Source organism: Suillus clintonianus (genome assembly GCF_016758775.1).
Source record: "Suillus clintonianus strain FC179 chromosome Unknown DEU56scaffold_44, whole genome shotgun sequence".
NCBI classification, from domain to species: Eukaryota; Fungi; Basidiomycota; class Agaricomycetes; order Boletales; family Suillaceae; genus Suillus; species Suillus clintonianus.
In genome coordinates this window covers 175,618-198,166 of record NW_024539268.1, presented here as the reverse complement: position 1 = coordinate 198,166, position 22,549 = coordinate 175,618, and the positions used below count along the sequence as shown (strand labels likewise).

At 48.5% G+C, this 22,549-nt stretch overlaps 9 protein-coding genes across 9 annotated transcripts; 4 read left to right on the top strand and 5 right to left on the bottom strand.

Annotated features, from left to right (window-relative positions):
• Window positions 1-712: 712 nt before the first annotated feature.
• Window positions 713-3,081, bottom strand: DEU56DRAFT_738284 (uncharacterized protein; the record flags this gene model as incomplete). Its single annotated transcript, XM_041348650.1, has 10 exons — window positions 713-1,250; window positions 1,300-1,391; window positions 1,443-1,625; window positions 1,680-1,975; window positions 2,160-2,243; window positions 2,300-2,388; window positions 2,486-2,510; window positions 2,578-2,866; window positions 2,927-2,999; window positions 3,047-3,081. Coding segments are annotated over 10 exons (1,704 nt in total), but the record flags the coding sequence as incomplete, so codon positions are not given.
• Window positions 3,082-4,300: 1,219 nt separating this feature from the next.
• Window positions 4,301-4,990, top strand: DEU56DRAFT_405581 (replication factor A protein 3). The gene is made up of 4 exons (XM_041346067.1): window positions 4,301-4,494; window positions 4,556-4,618; window positions 4,677-4,782; window positions 4,837-4,990. Exons 1-4 carry the CDS (start codon window positions 4,405-4,407, stop codon window positions 4,938-4,940), a joined length of 363 nt encoding a protein of 120 aa, XP_041207572.1. The 5' UTR covers window positions 4,301-4,404; the 3' UTR covers window positions 4,941-4,990.
• A 49-nt stretch (window positions 4,991-5,039) lies between these two features.
• On the bottom strand, window positions 5,040-7,312 carry DEU56DRAFT_756864 (uncharacterized protein; the record flags this gene model as incomplete). The annotated part of the gene is made up of 4 exons (XM_041350069.1): window positions 5,040-5,330; window positions 5,384-5,433; window positions 5,483-5,823; window positions 5,877-7,312. The coding sequence occupies 4 exons, from the start codon at window positions 7,310-7,312 to the stop codon at window positions 5,040-5,042; spliced, it is 2,118 nt and encodes a 705-aa protein (XP_041207571.1).
• Window positions 7,313-9,442: 2,130 nt separating this feature from the next.
• On the top strand, window positions 9,443-11,151 carry DEU56DRAFT_808954 (uncharacterized protein; the record flags this gene model as incomplete). Its single annotated transcript, XM_041353449.1, is given in 9 exon segments — window positions 9,443-9,459; window positions 9,514-9,552; window positions 9,565-9,593; window positions 9,641-9,670; window positions 9,721-10,391; window positions 10,464-10,657; window positions 10,718-10,805; window positions 10,907-11,049; window positions 11,101-11,151. The coding sequence occupies 7 exon segments, from the start codon at window positions 9,565-9,567 to the stop codon at window positions 11,149-11,151; spliced, it is 1,206 nt and encodes a 401-aa protein (XP_041207570.1). The 5' UTR covers window positions 9,443-9,459; window positions 9,514-9,552.
• Window positions 11,152-12,255: 1,104 nt separating this feature from the next.
• Window positions 12,256-12,921, top strand: DEU56DRAFT_405476 (uncharacterized protein). Its single transcript, XM_041346066.1, has 2 exons — window positions 12,256-12,601; window positions 12,664-12,921. Exons 1-2 carry the CDS (start codon window positions 12,368-12,370, stop codon window positions 12,844-12,846), a joined length of 417 nt encoding a protein of 138 aa, XP_041207569.1. The 5' UTR covers window positions 12,256-12,367; the 3' UTR covers window positions 12,847-12,921.
• Window positions 12,922-13,281: 360 nt separating this feature from the next.
• Window positions 13,282-15,513, top strand: DEU56DRAFT_808944 (pyridoxal phosphate-dependent transferase). The gene is made up of 4 exons (XM_041353448.1): window positions 13,282-13,521; window positions 13,575-14,347; window positions 14,396-14,752; window positions 14,803-15,513. Exons 1-4 carry the CDS (start codon window positions 13,333-13,335, stop codon window positions 15,359-15,361), a joined length of 1,878 nt encoding a protein of 625 aa, XP_041207568.1. The 5' UTR covers window positions 13,282-13,332; the 3' UTR covers window positions 15,362-15,513.
• Window positions 15,514-16,888, bottom strand: DEU56DRAFT_808942 (uncharacterized protein). Its single transcript, XM_041353447.1, has 3 exons — window positions 16,461-16,888; window positions 16,205-16,407; window positions 15,514-16,148 (listed from the first exon to the last, which is right to left on the bottom strand). Exons 1-3 carry the CDS (start codon window positions 16,845-16,847, stop codon window positions 15,746-15,748), a joined length of 993 nt encoding a protein of 330 aa, XP_041207567.1. The 5' UTR covers window positions 16,848-16,888; the 3' UTR covers window positions 15,514-15,745.
• Window positions 16,889-17,503: 615 nt separating this feature from the next.
• DEU56DRAFT_888459 (MFS general substrate transporter) lies at window positions 17,504-19,940 on the bottom strand. The gene is made up of 11 exons (XM_041356244.1): window positions 19,438-19,940; window positions 19,357-19,376; window positions 19,192-19,299; window positions 19,046-19,131; window positions 18,966-18,978; window positions 18,825-18,911; window positions 18,641-18,775; window positions 18,201-18,584; window positions 18,031-18,147; window positions 17,836-17,976; window positions 17,504-17,780 (listed from the first exon to the last, which is right to left on the bottom strand). Exons 1-11 carry the CDS (start codon window positions 19,627-19,629, stop codon window positions 17,597-17,599), a joined length of 1,467 nt encoding a protein of 488 aa, XP_041207566.1. The 5' UTR covers window positions 19,630-19,940; the 3' UTR covers window positions 17,504-17,596.
• A 17-nt stretch (window positions 19,941-19,957) lies between these two features.
• Window positions 19,958-22,526, bottom strand: DEU56DRAFT_808930 (MFS general substrate transporter). Its single transcript, XM_041353446.1, has 11 exons — window positions 21,957-22,526; window positions 21,872-21,891; window positions 21,707-21,814; window positions 21,568-21,653; window positions 21,488-21,500; window positions 21,347-21,433; window positions 21,164-21,298; window positions 20,721-21,101; window positions 20,548-20,664; window positions 20,354-20,494; window positions 19,958-20,298 (listed from the first exon to the last, which is right to left on the bottom strand). Exons 1-11 carry the CDS (start codon window positions 22,152-22,154, stop codon window positions 20,115-20,117), a joined length of 1,470 nt encoding a protein of 489 aa, XP_041207565.1. The 5' UTR covers window positions 22,155-22,526; the 3' UTR covers window positions 19,958-20,114.
• Window positions 22,527-22,549: the final 23 nt, after the last annotated feature.

The window sequence follows — 22,549 nt, the reverse complement described above, 5'->3', positions numbered from 1 at the left end:
TCTGTGACAAAGGCATAGCTGTACCCTTTCGTATATGTTGTGAGTACTGTGAATGGGGATAAGGATCATCCGAAGGAGACGGAGACCCTCCCATTTGACCAGGAGGCAGAAGATTCGGGCAAATAGGTGCATTCTCTCTCGCGATGTTCCCCTGGGATCGCGGGAGAGTGGCAGCGAACAACCTCCGACCACGTGCACCGAGATCTGAAGCAAAGCGGCGGAGCAAAGACAAGAAAAAGGATACTGAACTCGCAGAGCGACATGCAAGCTGCGAAAGATACTTTTTCAGTGTGTTGAGAATGTGGCGAAGGAATCGTGCTGTTATCATGGCGAGAGCGGTTAAGTACCATACAGGCAAGGAAAAAGAAGGGGAACAATATTGAGATCATGGTGTCAATTAGATTTAAGATACCCTAGGGACCATCCGAGAGGTACCCACGCGTTTGCACTACCAGGGGTCCGAGAAGCATGCATTACGTTTATTTCAAGAAGATATCGGGGTACCAAGAGAGATATTGCTGAAGGGAGTCTGAGTTCCCCGGGCTCTTCTTGGCTTAGTTCACACTCCTTTTCTTCTGTACGTGATGAAGCATATGGGAGCAACCCTGTCGGTGATTATCACTGCAGCCTCGTGTCGGGACAAAAACAGTCTGAATGACTTGTGTATGTCATCTCGAATGTCCTGCAAAGAGGCTATGCCTGACATAAAATGTCAGCAAGGAAAGCCTTCAGGCCGCTGTGGTGGTGTGGTTTTTCTGCTCCTCCAGTATGAGCTGAGTAAGTGTGGTGAATCCACAGAAGTGGGCCGGCATGACCGAATCGGGTTAGAAGGGCTGGGGTGAATTTCCGCGCCTAGTATTTCTGATTGAGGTGAGGTCGATGAATGAGAGGTGCCGCTAATTACAGCATTCGCCTCGATGTTCGCTGGGGAGACGTCTGTGGGAATACCCATCTGAACCAGACTGGCCCCTTCAGCGTCGGATCGCGGCTCGCCGGTGACTTCTCTGTGGCAACGTGTCACCACCATAAATTCCACGACCTGCTTCCAAGCGTCAGCTAGGCGAGATAATAGCTCCAGGCCGACGCCTCCATGCAGCGGATTTATCTGCCAGTCGGCTTTCCTGATGAGAATGACGCTGTACGCCACCATTACGAATACGACCAGTATCACAGTACCAACAATGGCCCTGGAAGATGTATCGCCAGGACTCCACCAATCTACAGAGAACGCTGCGAAAAAGAAGACCATGCTAACATATCTGAGTCAAGGGGTCTGCTTATTACACGGCACAGACTCACCCCCAGATGAGCAACGCTTTTGGGAGGCTGTAAATGATGGCCAGTTTTTCAAGCCCATGTTCTCGATCGTGAAGTCCCGATAGAAAGATTTCCTGATCAAATTATCGTAAGATGCATCATGGTCATACAGCGTTGGAGCTGACCGCGTGGAGGTGAGTACCTTGGCCCATGGTTCGATTGTGCGAGACAAGCAACAAGCCAAGGATCATACTTCCCATGCTCGCCACAAGAGACATGTAGCTTGCCACCTGAGTGGGAGATCTACCACTCACGTCGACGCTGTCGATAGCGAGAAATCCAACATTGGCGTTGAGCAAAACAGTGGCCTGATTCAATATTAATCATATGCCAATTTACGGGAATAATAAAAGTGAATTTACCAAGAGATTGGAGTCCTGGAGCTGCCCGTTCAATTTTGAACTGAATGCATTCCACCGTGCCGTGCAAGCTATTCTGTCAACGAAAACCTTGTGGAGGTCTCGGACTTGAGTCACAGGGTCAAAGAACAGGAGGGGTGCGAGAATGACCATCAATGGTGATCGTTTATACGCCCAACCATGAACTGTCTGTTCAACGACAAGTCTCGCGCAGTCCTCCCCGTGATAATTCACAAAGTGATTGTGACCTTCAAAAGTACCATAAATTGCAGCTAGATAGACAAATGAGAGGACGCTGACTGAATGTGTGCATGATCCGGCCTTGAATCATAATCAACGTTGGGACAAGATGAAGCTCGATTTCAAGCCTCACCGATGACAATGGCAGCGTGACATCGTTGCATACTCTGGTCCGCGGGGAGGTAGACTTTGAGAAATGGGATTAGCGCATGGTTTACGCGAGGAGGTATCGAGGTAGCATACCCTTGATGTTGTCTACCACAGAAAGGTGGTCCCTGAGTTCGACGACATCAAATGCCGCAGAAGACTGCAGTGATGTTAAGTGGTCTGATCGTAGCAACATAATCATTAGATCAAGGTACTAGGCCTCAAAAAACACTAACCACATGTCGCATGCACCAACATATCCTTGACCTCATCCACAAGATTTTGCGTAACTGGGCACAAGCTAGGAAAGCAACCCCAGTGTCTCCTGTGTGATGTTCGTTTACTTGAATACCAACCTAGAATTTTGTTAGGAAATGGGACTGCAAAGTAGATGGTTCGCACAGACCTTCACTGGAACACACCAGTATTGCGCTTGAATAGCAAGCCCTGGAGATGAAAACAAGAAAAAGTCGTCAGATTCAGACCCGCTGTCTCAGAACTATCAATCACCCACGTATGTGTGAAAGATTCTCAACGCCTTTACAATCGGAGAGAATATCTTCCGCATTGAAGTCGTCCAACCAAAAGAGGCATCTGTCGCGGTGATTGGCGAAATAATAGCAACAGACGACAGAGTCGTCATCAAATGTTTTTGGCTCGAGCACAAGGTCAACCTGCTCCATGTCCAGCTCGAGGCTCCCATACTCAACGGCCCGTTGGAGTTCATCCAGCAAGCACTGCATGTAGTATTCGATGTCCTCACATGTTTCTTCGTCACAAATATTCATTTCTGTGAACGTTCTCTGCGGGTTGTAGCCCCAACTTAGACGGTCAGTCTTCAATAATTCGTGGACTTGACGCACCGTTTCTTGGTGCACAAAGTAACGGGATCCTTCTGGATGCACTAGCGTGAACCATCCTTGGGGCATAGCCATACTTGAAAGAGTTTAGATGCAGCAGAAAACGGGTCAAAGCAGACTTACTCATGCGCAGGAAATGTAATTGTCATAGCAGGGATGGTAGTTTTGGAAATGTTAGGGACCCTTTAAACACGGTCAGCTCTCAAGTAAAGGCAGGAGAATAAACTCATGTTCACCGGGGAATACTCCTTTGGTATCGCCTGACGTCAGTTGGAACCATAGGGGCTATCAGCAGGCTGTTATGAATCATGACAACCTCTGGGCCCGGTCGCTCGTCGCTGTCTGGCGAAACAGTGAAATGAACATGACGGTCGATTCTAGGATCTGACATTGGTGCTGCCTGGGTAGGCGAATGCAATGGAACAGAACGCGTATCCGGTGATCTACGGCGCAGAACGCTAACCAGGCGAGGATGGGCACCTGAGTGTCGTTTTGCCGTTATATTAGTCGACAAAGGTACCACTGTATCCTCTCGTAAAGGCCGTGAATATCGTGAATTGGTTCTTGGATAAATATCATCTGGAGGAGATAGTGCCTCCTCTGCAACCCCCAGCCCTATACCGGCAGGCAGAAGACTAGGGCAAATGGGCTCATCATCTCTAGCGATATCACGTTGGAATCGCGGGAGGGCTCCACTAGTAAAGCGAGTCCGAGCGATCAAACTCCACGCTCCGAATTTTGAACGGCCTACTGCAGCACGGCGGAGTAAAGAGAAGAGAAACAAGCAAAAACTAGCAGAGCAGCGTGTCAGTCGTGAAAGCCATTTCTTCAGTATGTTGAGAATGCGGGATAGAACTCGCGCCGTCATCATGAGCAGGATTGTACAGTTGCAAGCAAGAGAAAAGAAGATAGTAGCACTGGCACTCCGCGAAGCACGCGTCAGGTTTATTTCAAGAAAACGGAGATCTTGGTATTGATAAGAGAGAAGAACACAATCGTAGTCCCAGTAGTATGACCTGCTGTGACGAAGGAACCCAAACCAAGCAGAACTGTTTGATCGGTTAGATGCGTACGATAGGGAAGGAGGAATAATACCAACGTATCGGAAGTCCCCCATATGCCCATCGGCGTTAGCAACAAGTTTGATGCATCAATGATAGGATGTTCTCAACTTCTCCGAGTCAAGAATCATCTTACTTTGGATCAAAGTGCCAGAAGATGTGTTCAATGTGATAACATAATGCAATATGGCTGCACAACCAATGTCAGGGAAGGTTTGAATGAGGAGTCTATGTGCAGGCAGCAACAGTACAATTGTGCATATGATACCGTTTCATTTTCATTATGTGGCAGTCCGAAACCAATCAAAAGGCGCATGTTTACCTGTGTTTACCACTACCAGCCACAGACGCGTTGCTTCCACTGACAAAAGTGATATTGACAAGTACTGTCTACAATCAAATCCCAGTCTCGAGTTCGCCATGAACGAACATATATCAATGCGTGTCAATTCCGCTCGTCTTTCCAGCATAAAGGGAAGGACAGTCCGTCTCCCATGCAAAGTCCTTCGGGTCAGCTAGTTCTCATTCACGTCAGTCATGTACGCGTCTGACCCCCCTTACTTTTATCCAGCTATCAGATGACATCGCTATCGTCGAAGCGAGTGATGGCGGCCAGGTAGAGATCCAAAGGAAGGTCAGAACTCGTTTCACTATCACTCTCGACTTTTCACAACTCACATCGTCGATGGTAGAATGTGGATGTGACTGCCACCTATGTCGAGGTTATTGGAAGCGTGGTGGATGCGTCCACAATAAAAGCCATGGCGACCCTCCCGTTAGATTCAGAAGGCGAGCTAGGTATGATTTTTACTAGATGGCGCGACCCTGCTCGTTCTCATTCCAGTAATACAGATATGCAATTGGTCAACGACGTGATTGAGCTCACGTTTGAATCGAGGTTCGATAAGCTCTTCCCTCGATACAAAGAGACAGAGTCCGGCTTTCCTACACATTGATTATCTACCAGCTGCAGCATATAGGCACTTCCTGTTGTATTTTACCGGACATCGCACCACATAAATTGAGAAAGCATCTGCATACATCACCCCTATACATCAGGATGGACCACCGGCTTTGGCCATCTTCTTGTCATGTCCTCTTTTCCGATTGTTGTTCCCTCTGCTAGCTTTGTTCTTGTCTTTCCATGCTCGCTCTTTGGCGTCACCGCCGTCTCCAGACCCTCTGCCGCGCCCCCTTCCTCTCCCTGCCCCGCGCCCACCCCTGCCTCTTCCGTGATCCCCGCCGCGGGACGATGAGCCAGAACCACCTGCGTTTCCAGGGGTTGACAAATCTCCTGGTCTGTTCCCAGAAAACTCGTGTTTTTGTAGGATCTTGTCCTTGTTTGGCTGAGTGATAGAAGTATTAGTATCGACCAGTGACACGGATAATGATAGAATACATTTCGTTCCAGCATGATTTTCCATCCTTCGATTTGCTCATCAGACCAGCCTGTGTGTGAAATCAGCAACGCAGCTAATGAGAATAACAAAGGACTTACCGGACTCTGCTTTAAGCTCACTGCGTGCTTTCGACCTCCGCGTATTAGCATCTCTACCGAACAACTCCGGATCACGGATATATGCAAGTTCCAGAACAGTCTCCGGATTGGGTTTCACCGGCGGTGCCCCATCCTCGTCACCATCGTTTTCGCCCTCGCTACTGGCTTCTCCATCACCGATAACCTTCACCTCGTCCCCAAATTCAAGATCATCCACTTCGGCAGCCTTACCGCCATCATCATCATCATCTCCGTCAGACATGGCCTCCGCACGTCGCAGAATGTCAGCTTTCATTTGCTCGATGGCTGCTCTGTCCCTGAGCACTGATGCTTCATCTTGGCTATAAGGCAGAACAGTGAGTAACCAGATATATAAAGGAATATCCCTCCGTACTTTTTCTTCCCCAGACGAATCTTGCTAACATCCAAGATTTCGTCATCAAACACGTTCCTTCTCTCAATGGGCTCATTGACGACGGCATGGGCACCTTTGCTCACACCTACATCCTCCGCAAGCAAAGGCTCTCGAGGTGCAGTGCCCTCCAATAGCGCCTCGATGACCTTTTCTGCATTTTTTAACACAGATTGCGTAAGCAGCGTCTGGATATACGCGCGCGACTGGTCCGGGAAAATTTCCATGACCTGCAAGATCTCCAAGTCGAGATCGTGTGGCTCAGGTGCAGGGCGAACTTCTTTAGCTTTGCCCTTGTTTGAAGACTGAGCCGCTTTGCTCTTCTGAGAAGCAGAAATGCCAGGCGGGACGCCAGATGACTTGATGATCAGCTTGAGGGCCCCGGGATCTTTAGTCCCAGCGTTCGAAGATTCGATGTCAAAGGAACGAAGGGTGGATTCGAGGAGGTCGACTCGAGCATCCTCACTTGCAGCACGGCGTAGAGCAGTAGTAAGAGTACTAGACAAGTTATACGAGTGTTGATAGTCGGCCATCAACGATCGGCTGAGGAAAGGAGCAGAGGTAGGAGTACCGGTCGCTTGTACTACTGGTGGGGGTGGGAGGTCCAATAATGCGAATACAATGCCGAACGTCCGTTCTGACTCTGCTGCCAACGCTGCGCCGGACGCAACTGATAAGTCTTGCAGCATGACAGTGACAATGATGTGGAAGCTGTCGATGAGGTCGACCTTGGTTTCAAGCCAGATGCGCTCCCAGTCATCCAATTCACGTGCACCGACGTCCGTGCGTAGTCCACCGTACGAACGTGCTAGTGCCGTAAGTCCTTCTTCATATGCTTGTGCCAGTCCTACCATAAAATCCTGGTCCCTCGCGAATGGACGCACAAGCTCGGGGGGACATCCGGAGAGCAGACTGACAAAGCAGCGTGCGGTTTTGCGGAGGCCGTACAAACCCGCGGAGTGGGATGGACTGAGAAGAGTGGTCAGAACAGGCACCATATCTGAGGTGAATACAGCAGCAAGGCTTGGCGTGCTAGTGAGAGCTGCGGCGAAAAGGGCACGGACGCGGGTTGGATAAGGAAAGTAAGCGATGGCGACGTCCAAGAGTGTCTTCACATCGAAGTAAGAAGGTACGATGGCTAGCTTCTCCGCAAGGAGCAGGACGCGTGCGTGTACATGGTTGTCTGAATACGGGGGAGCTTCCCAGATCAGAGATTGCAGGGTTTGATGTGCGATGTCATTAATGTAGCTGGATAAAAAAGCACGGGTGGCAGGGGTGTCTCGTTTCGCAGGAGGTAGGGCAAGGATTTCAGCGAGGGCGCTTGATATGTTCTGATGGAAAGTTGCCAATTGTGAGGCCGATAGCGACTTTCTGGCGCTTGCAGGGGGATATGTTGGAAGCGGTGAAACAGTAGGCATTTTCGAAACGTTTCTCGACCTAGGCCGCGATGTCTATAGATCTAATATCTGTCAGTTTAATTGCAATCAGAAACATAAACACCGACGTATGGCGGATAGGCGACTATCGCTGCCTGGAGCACGACTCGGATGTAGTTTTCTTATATACTGACGATTGTGGTGCTCTCCAGCTGGGACCCAAGTTGAAACGTCAAAAGAAAGTCGATGGAGGTAGGCGCTGCCAGTGGACAACAAGTCACAGCTGTACTTGCCAGATCGGCGCCGCAACACAAGCATCTAAAATTAGACTAAAATGTGTGCTTCCGTCTCATCTAATATTATCGCCTTGTATCAACAGACAGGCGGCCAGTTGAACATTGCGTTTCAATATCGCACCAGGCATTTTATTCAGCCTTAAGTATCCCAAGAGCCTCTCTCACCCATATTTCTGCATCAATGTAAGTTCTGTAACTCCGTTTTTCAGCTGATATACATGTTATAAACAAGCTAGGAGTCGAGCGCAAGGCGAGTTCAAATAATTCCCCTCATGATTCCTCCTGCATTCTAACATGTGTTCAGCCAGGTATCATCATGGACAAGAGTGGAAAGCAAACAAGCGTACCTCTCTAAGGCTCTATCCGAAACGCGATCACTCCTCGCGCTTCACAGAGTACAAATCGCACTTAGAGTCTAGCTCTTCACACTTTCCAGAGTAAAGATTGTACCTGGAGTCTCACTCCTCGCGCTTCCCAGAGTACAGATCGTACCAGGAGTCCTAGCTCCTCGCGCTTCCAGACTACAAGTCATACTTGGAGTCGAGCTCCTCTCGCTTGACTAAAACTGCGGATGGGCTGTTAGTTGAAGACGTAATACGCGAGTGGCGTTGTCTGGACTCACTGACGAGGCGAGGCGACCACTAAAGTCAACCCGATTTTTATGTCAAAAACTGCTAGTGTCATTCTAGATATAATGAAGTCGGTCGCGCAACACCTTGTCAGTAACTGTAACAAGCAACAGCTTTGATACTGCACCAGATAATTTATTCAGCCCTCATTCTCCCTCCGTATAGGACTCCCTCTCCTAACAGGCTGGGCTTTCCCAGTAGTGTTCCGATTCCCTCCTGTATTGCCGTATTCACTGGTCCATAGGCGCTGAGTTGTAGATACGAGGACAGGGCCGTGATAATGGTAGAGGATTCAGCTTTGGGGCTTCTACATCATGTTCGTATCTTGAAGGTTGACGAGCTGAGGTGCACCGCGCTGCCTTCAACCTGTGAAGGACCTGCTCATAAAAATAGATCTCTTCATCGAGATGCTCCTTGGTTATTGTACTGAAGCCCTCTACTCTCTGGTCGTGGTATATGTCCATCTCAGCCCATCGTAGTATTCAAGATGGCGCAGCGTGCGGTCATCTCATCGTTCGACTGAGCATATCATCAAGTCATTATTTTCCGCAAAAATTGCGAGTGTCTGACCTTTCCTATTTTGAGTACATCTATTTATCGCGAAACCGTAGATTGGTGGGTTTCAATTCATTATGATGTGTACTGATTACTGGCTAGAATATGCGACCCAAGTGTCAGCAACAAAAATAACCTGCGAAATAGACGATAAGCATCGAGTTCATAAAAATAAAGAGGTAACGAGAGGATCAGTGGTGCAAATATTTGGCTGTATGCTCTACCGTTCGTCAATGCTTAAAGCTACGACTGGGGCGGCAAGCGAAATCATCATGAAAAAAAAGCCAGAAAATTTCACCCACCATTACTTGGACAACCGACGAAAGCCACCTAGCCGAATCGGCTCTACGACAGTCCAACAGAATACAAGCTTCCCACCTGACTGGCTTGCTCGTGTCTGCTCGACAAGCTGGCCCTTTCTCAAAGCCAACGTTAGATGCCGATTGGTATGGAATCTAGATGAGCGACTCTCTTGAGTGCTTCATGAGTCGCAAGCTGGGTGCGCCGCGCTTTCGTCTGCGATCAGTACAAATTTGCGTAAAGAAAATGATACCAAGCATTAATGCAAAGCATCTCAGGCTGATGTCGCGGTGGCGGTGCTTGCTTGGGTAAGCCTGTGTTGGACATTAATTTCACCTCTCCACAAACTCTAATACGGTAGGCCTACTATACCCTTATCAGTCTCTGGTAAATCCTTATCACTGAGGGAAGAGGTTGGGTTGGTACATGCTGATTGTTCAGCGAACATTGAATATCCAACATCGATCTGTGTGTCGTAATATTGTTGGTTAACAACGATTCGAAAATACCAAACATGACTCGGAGGCAATCCGACTCGGACAAGTGAGGCATCGCCGAATACCATTAATATTGTCACTGATGCTGACGAGCGTGTGCAGTCCCCCGCCTTACCATCCTATGTGTGTGAGCCTTGGTAATACTAGGTTGATACTTATAATAAGCCATGCAGCTTCTCAGAGACAGATCCTCTGATAGGGCCTCGCAAGTCTTCTCGTCGCCATCAATATGTCATCGCTCTCTTGACTGCTGCACTTGTCATTTTTGGATTAGTGGCCCTCCTCATCCCTTCCAACAACCCCTCAGATCCTAATGTTCGAGATCGCATTCGCAAGGAATGGGACATTGAGCTTCGCCAGCACGAGGAAGAAGTTCTCAAGCGCATTAACACCCAAAAACGCTGGCGTCTTGAAGACAGTGACAGAATTAACCTACGCGAACAATGGGGAACGGAAGTGGAAGAGCACAATCGTGAAGTGGAGGCGAGGCAGAAGCGCGACGAAGAAGCAAAGAATCATATTCGTGAACAATGGGAAAGAGAAGTGGAAGAGCACGATAATGAAGTGGAGGAGGGACGTAGGCATGAAGAGCAAGAAAAAATACGTATCCACGAACGATGGAGGAGAGAAGCGGAAGAGCATGGTAAGGAAGTGGACGAGGCACGAAGGCGCGAAGAGCAAGAAAGTGTTCGTCTCCGCGAACAATGGAGAAGAGAAGAGGAGGAGGCACGGAGGCACGAAGAGCAAGAAAATAGTCGTCTCCGCGAACAATGGGAAAGGGAAGTGGACGAACACAAGCGTGAAGTGGAGGAGAGACGGAGGCGCGAAGAGCAAGAAAGAATTCGTCTGCGGGAACAATGGGGCAGGGAAGTGGAAGGGCACAAGCGTGAAGTGGAGAAGAGACAGAAGCACGAAGAAGAAGAACGCTTGAGATTGAATATGTTTTGGACCGACCCGGAGTCCCACACGTGCACATCCTACGCCACTCGAGAGTACACTGCTCGACTGGTGAATGTTCCATCAAATTACAACCGTCGCGTGGAGGCTTGCATGGCCACACCGGTACAGATCCACGGAAATGAATACACACCCAAGTGGTGCGAGGATCATGTGGGTGACCCTACGACACGGTTTTGTGGTAGTAACGAGCCGCTGATTTTCCGCGTCCAGGGTCCAAACAATGTAATAGGTCATTGGGAAGTCGACCAGCATGAGCCGGATTGTGCATCGTACTGGAATTGGTACAAAGATTTTGTTTGTCGATCCATCAATTTCTCGATATTTGCAACTTATTGATTGTCGCAGGGCTGTGTTTCTCCTGGATCTGGTCAGCGAGTGAGTTTCTCAGATACCGTACAGTGAGCGAAGTTGACGGTATGCAGCGTATTGAACACTACCTCGAGAACATCCCGTCGGGAGGTGATTGGAAGGAGTTCTGTGCTACCACTCCTGCAAGCTTCCGCGGGATGCATTTCACGGGGGCGGAATTCTGCTTCCAAAAGGTTCGCTGCTCAGTTATATCAATTGTGGCACGATTTATACATTACTTTCAGAACTACGGCACATATGGTCACTGGGTCTTTGCTGATGACAGCTGCAACTAGTAACGTGACAACGATGGTTTGATGTCGGGCGAGGGAGATATTGTCTTGGAATGTTGATTCGTTGTCTTTGTTGTACTATTCGATGCATATACGTGTACTTGTATTTCTTCATGTTTTGAACGCCCATCTTTAGCTTGGGATTTGTGAAGCCTTGACAGATCTCCGTCAGGAAGAGAGACAGCATGAATCATAAATCACTAGTACTGGACACAAATAAAAACTCAGCTTCGAAAATAAAGCAACGAGACGATCATGTGTCGTAGCACAAGTAGCTGACGAGCCTCGCTCTCTATGGTGTATAACATGCCATTGGATAGTCAATTTGCCCGTGACCGTAATGTCAAATATCCGTACAGGTAACTTCCGAAGGCAGCACGCTAGCTTTGGAATTATGTTCTCCAGAACCTGTCAAAGGTAAGCGCGTGACCTCAGGGTAAGAACTATCTGTAAAGAGTGGAACTACACGCACGCAGGTTGGTGGAGAGCATGTAAACAATAAGGTGTTTGAGCATACACCAGTCAAATCCTGGGCGCTAGTCCTTTGACCGAAACCGCCGCTATTTGCATGCGGGACGTAGATGGTGAATAACAGGCAATAAGGACTTCTTACCTGCGGAACGTTGAACTCCGAACTGGAAGTGGCTCACTTGGCCTACTGAACTCGACATAAAATCCGGCAATTGCTATGGAGGCATGTGGTTACATGACGTTTTGCGAGCATCTTTGCGGTGTAGAGGAATTAATTTCTGTTGTGAGAAGACTAGTAATATTCCGGTAGCTTGTGACTTGCGAGTATATGCGAGTATTTCTGTTCCGTGTTGGTGCGACGCTTTTGTTGACTGCGTGGTTGCCAGATATCTGCTTTGCGGGATTGCATGAGAATCAATGCGATAATTCAACCATGAAATTGGTCGGTAAGCGACCACGTACATGTGTAGACAGAGATCACTTGAGAAGTCATCACAACTAATGTGATTTGGTCGAACTCACACCGCGGATCATTTGACATTGAACGCGAGATTCATGGATCCCACCACATACCTTGTGCCTGAAGCGACTTGCTGAGGATATATAAGAGCGAATGGAACGAGTGTCCCTAGCCAAAGAACTGCTGACCAGTTGCAATAACGACACAGCGTATGTTTTCCTACTACCGTGTAATCCACTTTGCTGCTAGAGCTAACTGTTAAATGTCAGTAACATTTTGTTCGAAACCATGACTCGTCCTATATTAGCCGCGGCCTTGATCATTTACAACCTCCTTGCAGTCAGTACGGGAGTGGGTGCCACCTGCATGGCCTGCCCTAATTGCGATTATGAGCGAATCAGTATTCAACAAGGGGATGCATGCCTCAACTACTGGACATGCTCAGGCGATACCATCACGTGTTATTACCCCTCTGTTGCAAATCCGGGAACGTTCACATCGTGCTCGTACAGTGGATCGAGCGTAAGTAGCTTCGTCTCACAGCAGTACTGTATGCACACTTACCAATTTGTGGAAATTTTCAGAGTTGGGCACTTACAGCTGGCCCCAGCGATATATGTTTCTCGGTTGCGGGAGATAACTCCAAGTGTTTACCTCCTAATGATCCTTACAACAACTTCGTCGGCTGCACCGCTTCATACGGGTACGACGGTGGAGTAAACAGTGGACTGTTGAAAAAAAGGGAACAAACAGATGAGCTGAGCTGAAGGGACTAGCATCAATTGTTATGAAAAAAAATAGACAACTTATTAAATTGATCTTCAACGGACAAAGCGTTGCTTCAATTTATAGCGAAATAATCGTCCGTTCAACGGGTGGCAAAAAACGTAGTGCAACATGATTCGTCGCCTCTGGGCTTATTGAAAGGCAAGCAACCTGAGATGGACCTGCATGACCATACAACTCATAGAAAGCATCATTATACGTAGCTCGTAGTGACGAAGCATGGATCTTGTGACTCTTGTCCGCACCGAGTGTCGGACCAGGCAACTCGCGAGTTTGCTAATCCAGGTTGGTTCCACACCTGCAAGTAACAAATCATGACGCGTCCGGTCATTGCCGGGACAATGCGAAAACGTTTGGCAATTTCCGGCTCCGGTATCAGTAAAGTTACGGTATTTCACTACTCTATGTATAAATAGCATCGACATCTGGAGTCATTCGGAATTCGCTTCTACCCTACGATTAAAATTATGACTGCCCCGCTTTCCGCTAACAACCACCCACTTGGGTCTGCAGTGCCACCCTTCACTCAGCATGCGATATCTGTCTCACTCCCTACATGGGCAGACAATGTGGGATATGAGGAAGGAGAGAAGCGCGTCGTTGATGCAATGGTGTCCGGATACCCAAGGTTCTTTATCCATCTAAGCATCCAAAAGGTATGTGTCCTCCAGGCCACAACCACATCTATCCCTGATCCATTAATCGGAAGCTTGCACGGATATGCGAGCAGAAATTTGGAGTGCCCGATGAAAAGTGCATACTATTCCCATCCAAGAAGATCGCAGATCGGTGTCGATCTTTCGTTCTTGACCGAGCATCATTAGCAGGCACACCAACACACGTGCGGCTCGTGCAGTATCATATTTGCCCCGAGGACACCCTATTACCATTTCCGCAACCCACTGTAGAGCTACACATCGTGCTCTTCCCCTCGGACGCCTGGCCTCTCGCGAAACAGTTCTGGCAGCATACGGGTCTTGGCATCTCCTCCCGCCTCGCCGATTACTGTCTCTCCCTCCTCCAGGCAGAACCACCAAATTCTCCAGTACCCTCCTCCCCAACGTCTCCCCGTGCTCCGTTCAAGGCGCTCAACAAGCACTATAGCGTCAAGCATACCCCGCGATCGCCATCCTTTGGAACGGCTCTTCCACCTAGTCCGAACCCGCAAGAGGTACTCAGTAAAGACCAGAGTACATATCTTGAAGAGCGTTATGGGAGAAACCTCCCAGTCAGCGCGGGTTCTTATGCAAAGCGGGCTTTGCGCAGACGGATTGCTGGTGTGCTCGTCAGAGATAACTGGGAAGACAGTCCGCAGGGTCCATGCGCAGGCGCACACGATGTCGAAGTGGGGCCCAGTCACCGAGGAGTGAGGGATGTGACGGAGGACGACGTGTACTTGTTCTCAACGGGCATGACTGCAATTTGGAGTGCGCATCAATTGATTCTAGGCGCACGGCCACCAGCCAAGAGCGTGTGTTTTGGGTACATTTGTCCAGATCTGCACTGATATGTGTGCTGATAATTTGTTAGATTTCCATACACGGATACCCTAAAAGTCCTTCAAAAATGGGGTCCTGGGTGTCATTTCCTCGGACACGGTCTCGACTCAGACATAGGCGTGCTGGAGACAATTATTAAACAGGAACTTTCCGAGAACCCTTCTGCGCCGCCTATCGCAGCGCTTTTCGCAGAGTTCCCGTCGAATCCTCTCCTTCGCTCCCCTAATATCTCCGTCCTCCGTGCTCTTGCAGACAAATATGATTTTCTCCTCGTCATAGACGAGACCATTGGAAACCTCGTCAATGTCGACGTGCTGCAACATGCAGACATCGTTGTGAGCAGCTTGTCCAAGATCTTTAGCGGTGATGCAAACGCTATGGGCGGAAGGTAGGAGTTTTACTATCCTCGAAACCTCGATCTCATACTCGCTACCTTAGTTTAATTCTCAATCCTCAAAGTCGCCACTACGCGACGCTCAAAGCATACATGTCTTCTACCTATGAAGACACGTACTTCGATGAAGACGCCGTCTTCATGGAGCGCAATTCCCGAAACTTTAAACGGCGCATTCGCATCATCGACGAAAATACGCTCGCCGTCTGCGAGTACCTACGGTCGAGATCCATTTCAGGCGGAACCCTCTCATCCCCTGTTATCAAAGAGGTCTTCTACCCAAAATACATCACGCCTGAAAACTACCTCTCGTGCAAGCTCCCGGAAGGAGGCTACGGAGGGCTCTTTTCACTCACGTTCACCTCGACTGCTGCTTCGCAGGCGTTTTTCGATAACATGCCATTTCAGAAGGGACCGAGTCTGGGAACGAACTTCACGCTCGCGAATCCGTATACCATTCTAGCACATTATTTGGAGCTCGGATGGGCGGCGGAGTACGGCGTAGAAGAGGGCTTGGTCAGGATTAGTGTTGGGATGGAGGAAAGGGAGGGGCTATTGGAGGGTTTCAAAGTGGCTCTGAGAGCTGCAGAGGCTGCGACGTGACATGATGGCGTCTTTTTGGAGTGCTCCAACAGTACTTTGCTTCTTTCTACCGTTCAACTCGGTGCTTGCAATGTAAAGGGTCGTCCAATCCTTTGGCGAGTTAATACCTCTTATGTTTGGCTATCTGGCGTCAGCACACTAACAAAAATTGTCATGTATCGAATACAAACTACTGTCATTTGCGAAAGGGAGTACGAAAACTTCAAATACAACTACAAGGAGAACGGAAGAATACGACAATGAATACATGTGAACCATAGTGCATCGAGGAACGGAATCTCTAATCTATTCGAATTTCTATAAGGCATGACGACAATGAAAGAACGTGATAATGTTAAAGAGAAAGGGAAAGATGAAGTTCGTAACAATTTTGAATCCCGGCGTTTAATGAGTCGGCGCTGGGGAAGGCCCGTTGTTCGCATTCGCCTGAGCGGTGCTTTTGGCCTCTTCCGCCTTCGATCCAAGGACACTGATGATCTCGCCTATCCGCTGTGTGAGCTTCTCAAGCAGCGGAGACACGCGTTCCTTAACCTCTCTGCCTACGCGATTGACCTTCTCGGGGACAGGGAGAGAAGGGTTCGTGATGATATTGTGCAAGTCCACAACGGTTTTGGAGACGTCAGGGTATGTAACCTGCAGGGTGTGGGGGAGCTGAGCGGTGGACTGTTGTATTTTCTTCATCTCAGAGAGCAGGTTTTCAGCAACGCTTTGGACAGCAGTTTGAGCATTATTAATCTGGTTGGAGGCGAGAACAGAGATAGAATTGGCGGTGTCGGTAGCGCGTTGACTGAAGGGCGATTTGTCAGAATCGACGCATATATGCACTAAGAAAGAGTAACTCACACCAGGACGCTTTGCTGCTGTACTTGCTTGAGGTGCTCCGAGGAATAGACGTAGAGATTGTCCTTGAGGTGCTTGGACAAGTTGATCGCGCGCTGATACTGGTATTGGGAGTCAGAAGATGCGGACGAGGGTGACGAAGCACCCGATTCATTGCTCATATTTCCAGCGACTCTCTCGATGAGGTCAACGACAGGTGTAAATTTCTGAAAACTCGGGTGAGTCGTGTGTCAGGGGTTATAGGTCACGTGGCTCTAACCTTGTCAATGCCCTCTGCAACGCCAACTGCAGGGGATTTGACATTCTCGAACGTCTTTTCCGCAGTTTCCCGCACGTAGCTGACCATCTCCTCTGGTTTGGCTTGGAACGGATAAGGATACCTCGACTGAACTACATCGAGACCCTTGTTGGCAATACCGTCTGCACGGACGATGAGAGGGGCAAGACGAATCTGAATGGGCTGCGAGTAGTTATATGCGGTGTTGGTGATTGCTTGAGCAGCGTGGTACGGAGAGCGAGTGAGCATGTTTTTCTCGAGGATGGCATTTATCTGTTCAAGTGAAGACGCAACCAAAGGAATAGAAACAACGCGGTTTAAAACCGTGATTTCAGGGACTTGTGACTGGGACTGTACGGCTGTTGCCATTTTAAAAAATAATTGTGAGGGTAGGCGTGCAAGAAGGGAACGGAAGAGGAATGGAGGCGCAAGGGGTTCATATACGAATCCAAATTGACATGTGATTATACCACTATCGCGTCTTGTCACGCTTATATCATATCCGTCACACATAACTTGAGATCGAGCCTTCACCATGATTGGCAGGCGGTCGTAATCAGACGCGTTATCTATTGCATACGATGATACCCTCGACGTCGGGCTATTGTCTGATTCTTCTTCACCGCTCTAGCAACGCTCATTTGACATATTGTGGTAGCCAGGTATATGACAGCCAAAGTTCCCGGCTCGTGATTGTGCAAGCGAGAGGCTGTAGCCTGCGGAACCCGCTCATGTGAAAAATAACACGAACCTTGGATTAAAACCTTCAAGTGATACTAGTACTAGCCGAACACCCCAATATCCCCCTTGCAGAATTTGTTTGCAAGGGAGTGCTGAATTCTAGTATGTCTTCACGCGAAAGAGCAGGCTGTCTTCAGCCGTCTTGAACAATTATTTACAGGATGGCTTGTCCAGCTCACTCACTGAAATCGCTGAAATTAATCAGCTAATAGCTACAGATACTTTCCAGCGTAACAGGAACAATCGAGACACCAACCTGCACATGGCCACATCTCGAAATTTTTGTGCAATATTCAATGACATGGTTGTCGGTCGCAGACCAACATACACTGATCTTTATAGTACTGGATCCTCACGACTACACTCTACAACAGTTACTACAACAGGTATCTATAGCCTTTGGGAATGCCCAGTTTACGCTCTTGCGCTTCAGCAGCTTCATTCAATTGCTCAAGATGCCGTCTAAACACCCAACACAACGATATACATATGCTGGCCAACGCGACACAAATGCGGTATGAGTTGGTATATGTTGGGCCCCAGCTCGATAACCAGATGTACCTGGTGTTGTATGGCATCAATAGTGACATCCAGGATATGAGAGAAAAAGACTAACGGCGATAGGATGCCCCCCGACATTCCAATGGAGTTGATGAACCCAATCGCAACCGCTCGCTTGGAGCTCGAATGAGCGAATGTGTTGCTGATCCATGTTAACAAGACAACATTTGAGACTTGTGACTGAGCAATGAGAAAGCTGGTTGAATGATAAGAGAGGGCAGGACGAGCAGTATGCGAAGATATTACTGACAATGAGGCGTAGCGAACCGTGATATTCATCGTGGACATAGCCAGAATATATCCAGTGATCAGCATCGACAACGCAAAGACCATATGCCCGAAACGTTCATGTGTCGCATCAGAATGTCTTGAAATGTTAAGTGCTTCCAATTCACTCAGGTATGTGAGAATAAGGCCTACCGTGCGACAGTAAGTCCAGTGATTGTACTCACAATCCACGGCGGTGCACATAGCAGAAGACTGATGGTAGGCGAGTATCCCATTGTAGCCACCAATGTTGGGAAAAACAGGTTGAATGACAAAGATGCATTACAGCAAGCCAATGCTGTGCCAATCAACCACGCTCTCCAATCTGTGACTATTGACAGGAGATCGGAAAAGCTACTGGATGGCTTAGGTTCAGCGGGATCGTGGCCTCTCGAATCCTCTTCCATCCGCGTTTGAGAAAGAGAATGCTCCGCAGGAGTGAGCCAACGCGCAGGGCCAGAAGGGAAATCAGGCAGTATGAACATCCCGCAGATGCCGACAAAAACTGTCAAATAACCCTCTATGAAAAACAGCCACCTGATAGCAGTCAAAATCCACGTCAAACATCTGCTGGTAAACAATATGTTACCAACCTCCAGGCAGCGTAGCCAAGAAATCCCTCCATGGTTGCCAGAATTCCAGAAGCGAACAGCGAACCAAAAGCATTGCTTAAACCAACTGCTGCGGTGAAGAACGCAGTCCTGGACCCAAGCTCTTCTCGCCTATACCTGCATTCATTTAGCAGGCCAATTTGTCATGTGAACTCGGGGGGAGTACCATCTCGAAAGCAGATAAAAAGCACCAGGATAAAACGTAGCCTCCAAAAATCCCACCAGAAATCGTGAGAAAATTGCTTGGTAGTAGCTGCAAAGATGTGTATCAGTGTTTCAATTGTGCATCGCTGTACAAAATACCAACTTCGTGGATATTCCTTCATTACAAGTCGCCGTCCATTTTAAATTCGCCACAACAAACATAGTGAAGACAACAGAACACACCAATGAGAGTGGTGAGGAGGCCCCATAGCGACATACAGCTTGATAAATACAGCGATGGTTTCGATATGCGAGTGAGAATCAAGTTTCTGCCACGGCCCACCATGTATCAGACTCGGAGGGCGTTAGAAAAAACCCAAATTGCTCACGAGGGTGTTTGCATTAGCAAATAGCCGATGTAGAGACTGCTGATCAGCGTATTGAACTGTCTACCCTTCATGCCAAGGTCCTCTTCGAAACCACGAAGCCTCGCGGCGCTGCAGGTGAGAATGGGTATCAGCTAGAATACAGACATCACTTGCAAAATGTCTTACGCAGCGTTATTTCGATCCATCTGGCCATCGTAGCAAGCACTTCAGAGGCGGAGACAGACGGTGACAACTGATGTTACGCACCTGATTCAAGATGTAGATAAGAACAAGATATGCTGTTCTGAAGTCTAGCTTGCGCAGAAGATTTCTCTCCAACACCTTCCTAGATATGGACTCCGGGTCGTCATTACTGTCCAGGGATGCACCGTAGGTAGACGGTGTAGGGTCGGCGAACTCTGGGGGCAACAACGGCCTACTCTCACTGGGAGAAGACATGATCGCTCAGAGCCTGAGAGTCACAACCTTTTGTAGCGATGTCAAAACAACGAGCTACGTATTATCCCCTCTCTCACCTAGATTGATAGCCTCATGACGTTATATATGATAGCAGGAGCATATATTACCCAAAGATAACCTTGACTAAGTGAATTCAATAACACCGCCTCATGGGAACTCAGCATATCCTAGTTTCGCAATCTCAGTGGTCATTGCTGACGCGCGACGCGTCGACGCATAGAGATGGTACAGGAGATGTGCTGTGCCGCGCGGTGGTCCCTGGAGCTGGGAGAGTTCAAGTTGGAGTTGCGGCACAATTACATAAAGCGAAGTTTGATCTCCGAGTTAATTTATAAGGAGCTTACTAAGTTAATAAGTAATGATCCCAATTTCCCATGCATCTTTGGCGCGAATTGGAAGTTGAACTGATTGGCTTCAGTCGCGTAAACGTCAGTGAACTCGACTGCATTTTACATCGTTAGATGCTACAGCAGGTATCTATAACCTTTAGTAAGGTTCAGTTCGCGCTCTTCTGCACCAGCCGCTTCGTTCAATCGCTCAAGATGCTGCCTAAACACCCAGCATAGTGAGATGCATATACTGGCTAGCGCGATGCAAATGAGGCACGAGTTGGTATATGTCGGGCCCCAGCTCGATAACCAGATGTACCTGGTGTTGTATGTCATTAATGGTGACACGCGGGAGATGCTAGAAAGGTACTGACGGGGATAAGGTGTTCCCTGATGTTCCAATGCAGTTCATGAATCCGATCGCAAGCGCTCGCTTGGAGCTGGAACGAGCGAATGTGTTACTGATCCATGTTAATAAGATGACATTTGAGACCTGTGCCTGAGCCATGAAAAAGCTGGCTGAATGATAAGAGGCGGCGAAAATAGCGGTACACGAAATATGACTGACAGTGAGATGTAGCGAACGGTAAAATTCATCGTGGACATAGCCAGAACATATCCAGTAATTAGCATCAACAACGCAAAGACCATATGCCCAAAGCGTTCGCGCGTCGCATCGGAGTGACTTGAAAAAAAATGAGTCTTCGCTGAGGGGTGAGCCAAAATTTCAATAAGGCCTACCGTGCAACAGCAACTGCGGTAATTGTGCTCGCAATCCATGGCGGTACGCACAGCAGAAGACTGATAGTAGGCGAGTACCCCATTGTGGCCGCCAAAGTTGGGAAGAACATATTGAACGACAGAGATGCATTACAACAAGACAATGCTGTGCCAACCAACCACGCTCTCCAATCTGTCATCATCGAAAGGATATCGGAAAAGCCGCCAGATGAAGTCTCAGCGGGACCGTGACCTTCTGAATCCTCCTCCATCCGCTTTCGAGCGAGAGCATGCTCTGCAGGAGTGAGCCAACGCGCAGGGCCAGAAGGAAAGTCAGGAAGAATGAACATCCCGCAGATGCCGACAAAAACTGTCAAATAGCCTTCTATGAAAAATAGCCACCTGAAAGTGAAAGTAGTTAAATTCCGTGCCAAACATCTGCTGGGAAAAAATATGTTCCATACCTCCAGGCAGCATAACCAAGAAATCCCTCCATGGTTGCCAGAATTCCAGAGGCTAACAGCGAACCAAAAGCATTGCTAATTCCAATTCCTGCAGTGAAGAAAGCGGTCCTGTATCCAAGCTCTTCTCGCTTATACCTGCACCCATTCAGCAAGCCGGTCTGTCGTGTGAACTCGGAGAATTACCATCTTGAAAGCAGATACACAGCACCAGGATAAAACGTAGCCTCCAAGAATCCCACCAAAAAGCGAGAGGAAAGTGCTTGGTAGTAGCTGCAAAGATGTATATCAGTGTTTCAACTGTGCATCGTTGTACAAAATACCAACTTCGTGGATATTCCTTCATTATAAGTCGCCATTCATTTTAAATTCGCCACGACAAACATAGTGAAGACAACAGAACACACCGATGAGAGTGGTGAGGAGACCCCATAGTGACATACAGCTCGATAAATATAGCGATGGTTTCGATATGCGAGTGAGAATCAAGTTTCTGCCACCATAGTTCAGACTCGGAGGGGATTGTTGAATGTTCAAATTGCTCACGAGGGTGTTTGCGTGAACACGTAGCCGATGTAGAGACTGCTGATCAACGTGTTGAACTGATTACCCTTCATGCCGAGGTCCTCCTCGAAACCACGAAGCCTCGCGGCGCTGCGGGTGAGAATGGATGTCAGTTAGAACACAGACAACCTTTGCAGAATGTCTTACGCGGCATTATTTCGATCCATCTGCCAGTGGCCATGTAGCAAGCACTTCAGAGGTAGAGACAGACGGGACAACTGATGTTACGCACCTGATTCAAGATGTAGATAAGAACAAGATACGCTGTTCTGAAGTCTAGCTTGCGCAGAAGATTTCTCTCTAACACCTTCCTAGAGATAGATTCCGGGTCGTCATTGCTGTTCAAGGATGTACCGTAGGAAGACGTTGTAGAGTCGCCGATCTCTAAATGCAACAGCGACCTATTCTCACTGGGAGCTCGAGAGGACATGAATGTTCAGAGGCTCACAGCCTGGTATGGTGATGGTACAAGGACAAGCTACTAGTGATGAGTCTCTCACCCGTCCCGAGCTCTGAAAGTTTCATTTTTAGCTAGCATTGCCTCGAGATAAGCCTGAGTCAGTTAATCGTGCAATTTGATGCAATTGACGCATCTGGTTTCTTATTGGCCGTTACTGGCGGGAGATTCGCTACGGCCAGTATGAGTGACGTGTTCATCCACAATGCACATGTGTGCATGCTGCACCGGTCGGCGTCGTTTCTGGCTTAGTGGAGTGTGGGCATCATCAATATAATGCAGTGAGACTATCAAGCCCGCCGGGGCCCGAAGTAGCCCGAAGGGGTATGAGTCGGTCAACTGCGCATTGCGTTGGTTGTAACACCGAG

Coding starts and splice junctions, on each gene's coding strand:
- DEU56DRAFT_405581 (XM_041346067.1), top strand. CDS start 4,405: ATGAACGAACATATATCAATGCGTGTCAATTCCGCTCGTCTTTCCAGC. Junction 4,619..4,676: donor AGGTAGAGATCCAAAGGAAG/GTCAGAACTCGT, acceptor CGTCGATGGTAG/AATGTGGATGTGACTGCCAC. Junction 4,783..4,836: donor AGATTCAGAAGGCGAGCTAG/GTATGATTTTTA, acceptor CCAGTAATACAG/ATATGCAATTGGTCAACGAC.
- DEU56DRAFT_808944 (XM_041353448.1), top strand. CDS start 13,333: ATGACTGCCCCGCTTTCCGCTAACAACCACCCACTTGGGTCTGCAGTG. Junction 14,348..14,395: donor GCCAAGAGCGTGTGTTTTGG/GTACATTTGTCC, acceptor ATAATTTGTTAG/ATTTCCATACACGGATACCC. Junction 14,753..14,802: donor GCAAACGCTATGGGCGGAAG/GTAGGAGTTTTA, acceptor TCGCTACCTTAG/TTTAATTCTCAATCCTCAAA.
- DEU56DRAFT_405476 (XM_041346066.1), top strand. CDS start 12,368: ATGACTCGTCCTATATTAGCCGCGGCCTTGATCATTTACAACCTCCTT. Junction 12,602..12,663: donor GCTCGTACAGTGGATCGAGC/GTAAGTAGCTTC, acceptor GGAAATTTTCAG/AGTTGGGCACTTACAGCTGG.
- DEU56DRAFT_808942 (XM_041353447.1), bottom strand. CDS start 16,847: ATGGCAACAGCCGTACAGTCCCAGTCACAAGTCCCTGAAATCACGGTT. Junction 16,408..16,460: donor TTGCAGAGGGCATTGACAAG/GTTAGAGCCACG, acceptor CCGAGTTTTCAG/AAATTTACACCTGTCGTTGA. Junction 16,149..16,204: donor CAGCAGCAAAGCGTCCTGGT/GTGAGTTACTCT, acceptor ATCGCCCTTCAG/TCAACGCGCTACCGACACCG.
- DEU56DRAFT_888459 (XM_041356244.1), bottom strand. CDS start 19,629: ATGTCTTCTCCCAGTGAGAGTAGGCCGTTGTTGCCCCCAGAGTTCGCC. Junction 18,776..18,824: donor TTTTATCTGCTTTCGAGATG/GTACTCCCCCCG, acceptor AAATGAATGCAG/GTATAGGCGAGAAGAGCTTG. Junction 17,977..18,030: donor ACGGTTCGCTACGCCTCATT/GTCAGTAATATC, acceptor TCATTCAACCAG/CTTTCTCATTGCTCAGTCAC.
- DEU56DRAFT_808930 (XM_041353446.1), bottom strand. CDS start 22,154: ATGTCCTCTCGAGCTCCCAGTGAGAATAGGTCGCTGTTGCATTTAGAG. Junction 21,892..21,956: donor TTATCTACATCTTGAATCAG/GTGCGTAACATC, acceptor GGCCACTGGCAG/ATGGATCGAAATAATGCCGC. Junction 21,815..21,871: donor ATGGATCGAAATAATGCCGC/GTAAGACATTCT, acceptor TCTCACCCGCAG/CGCCGCGAGGCTTCGTGGTT.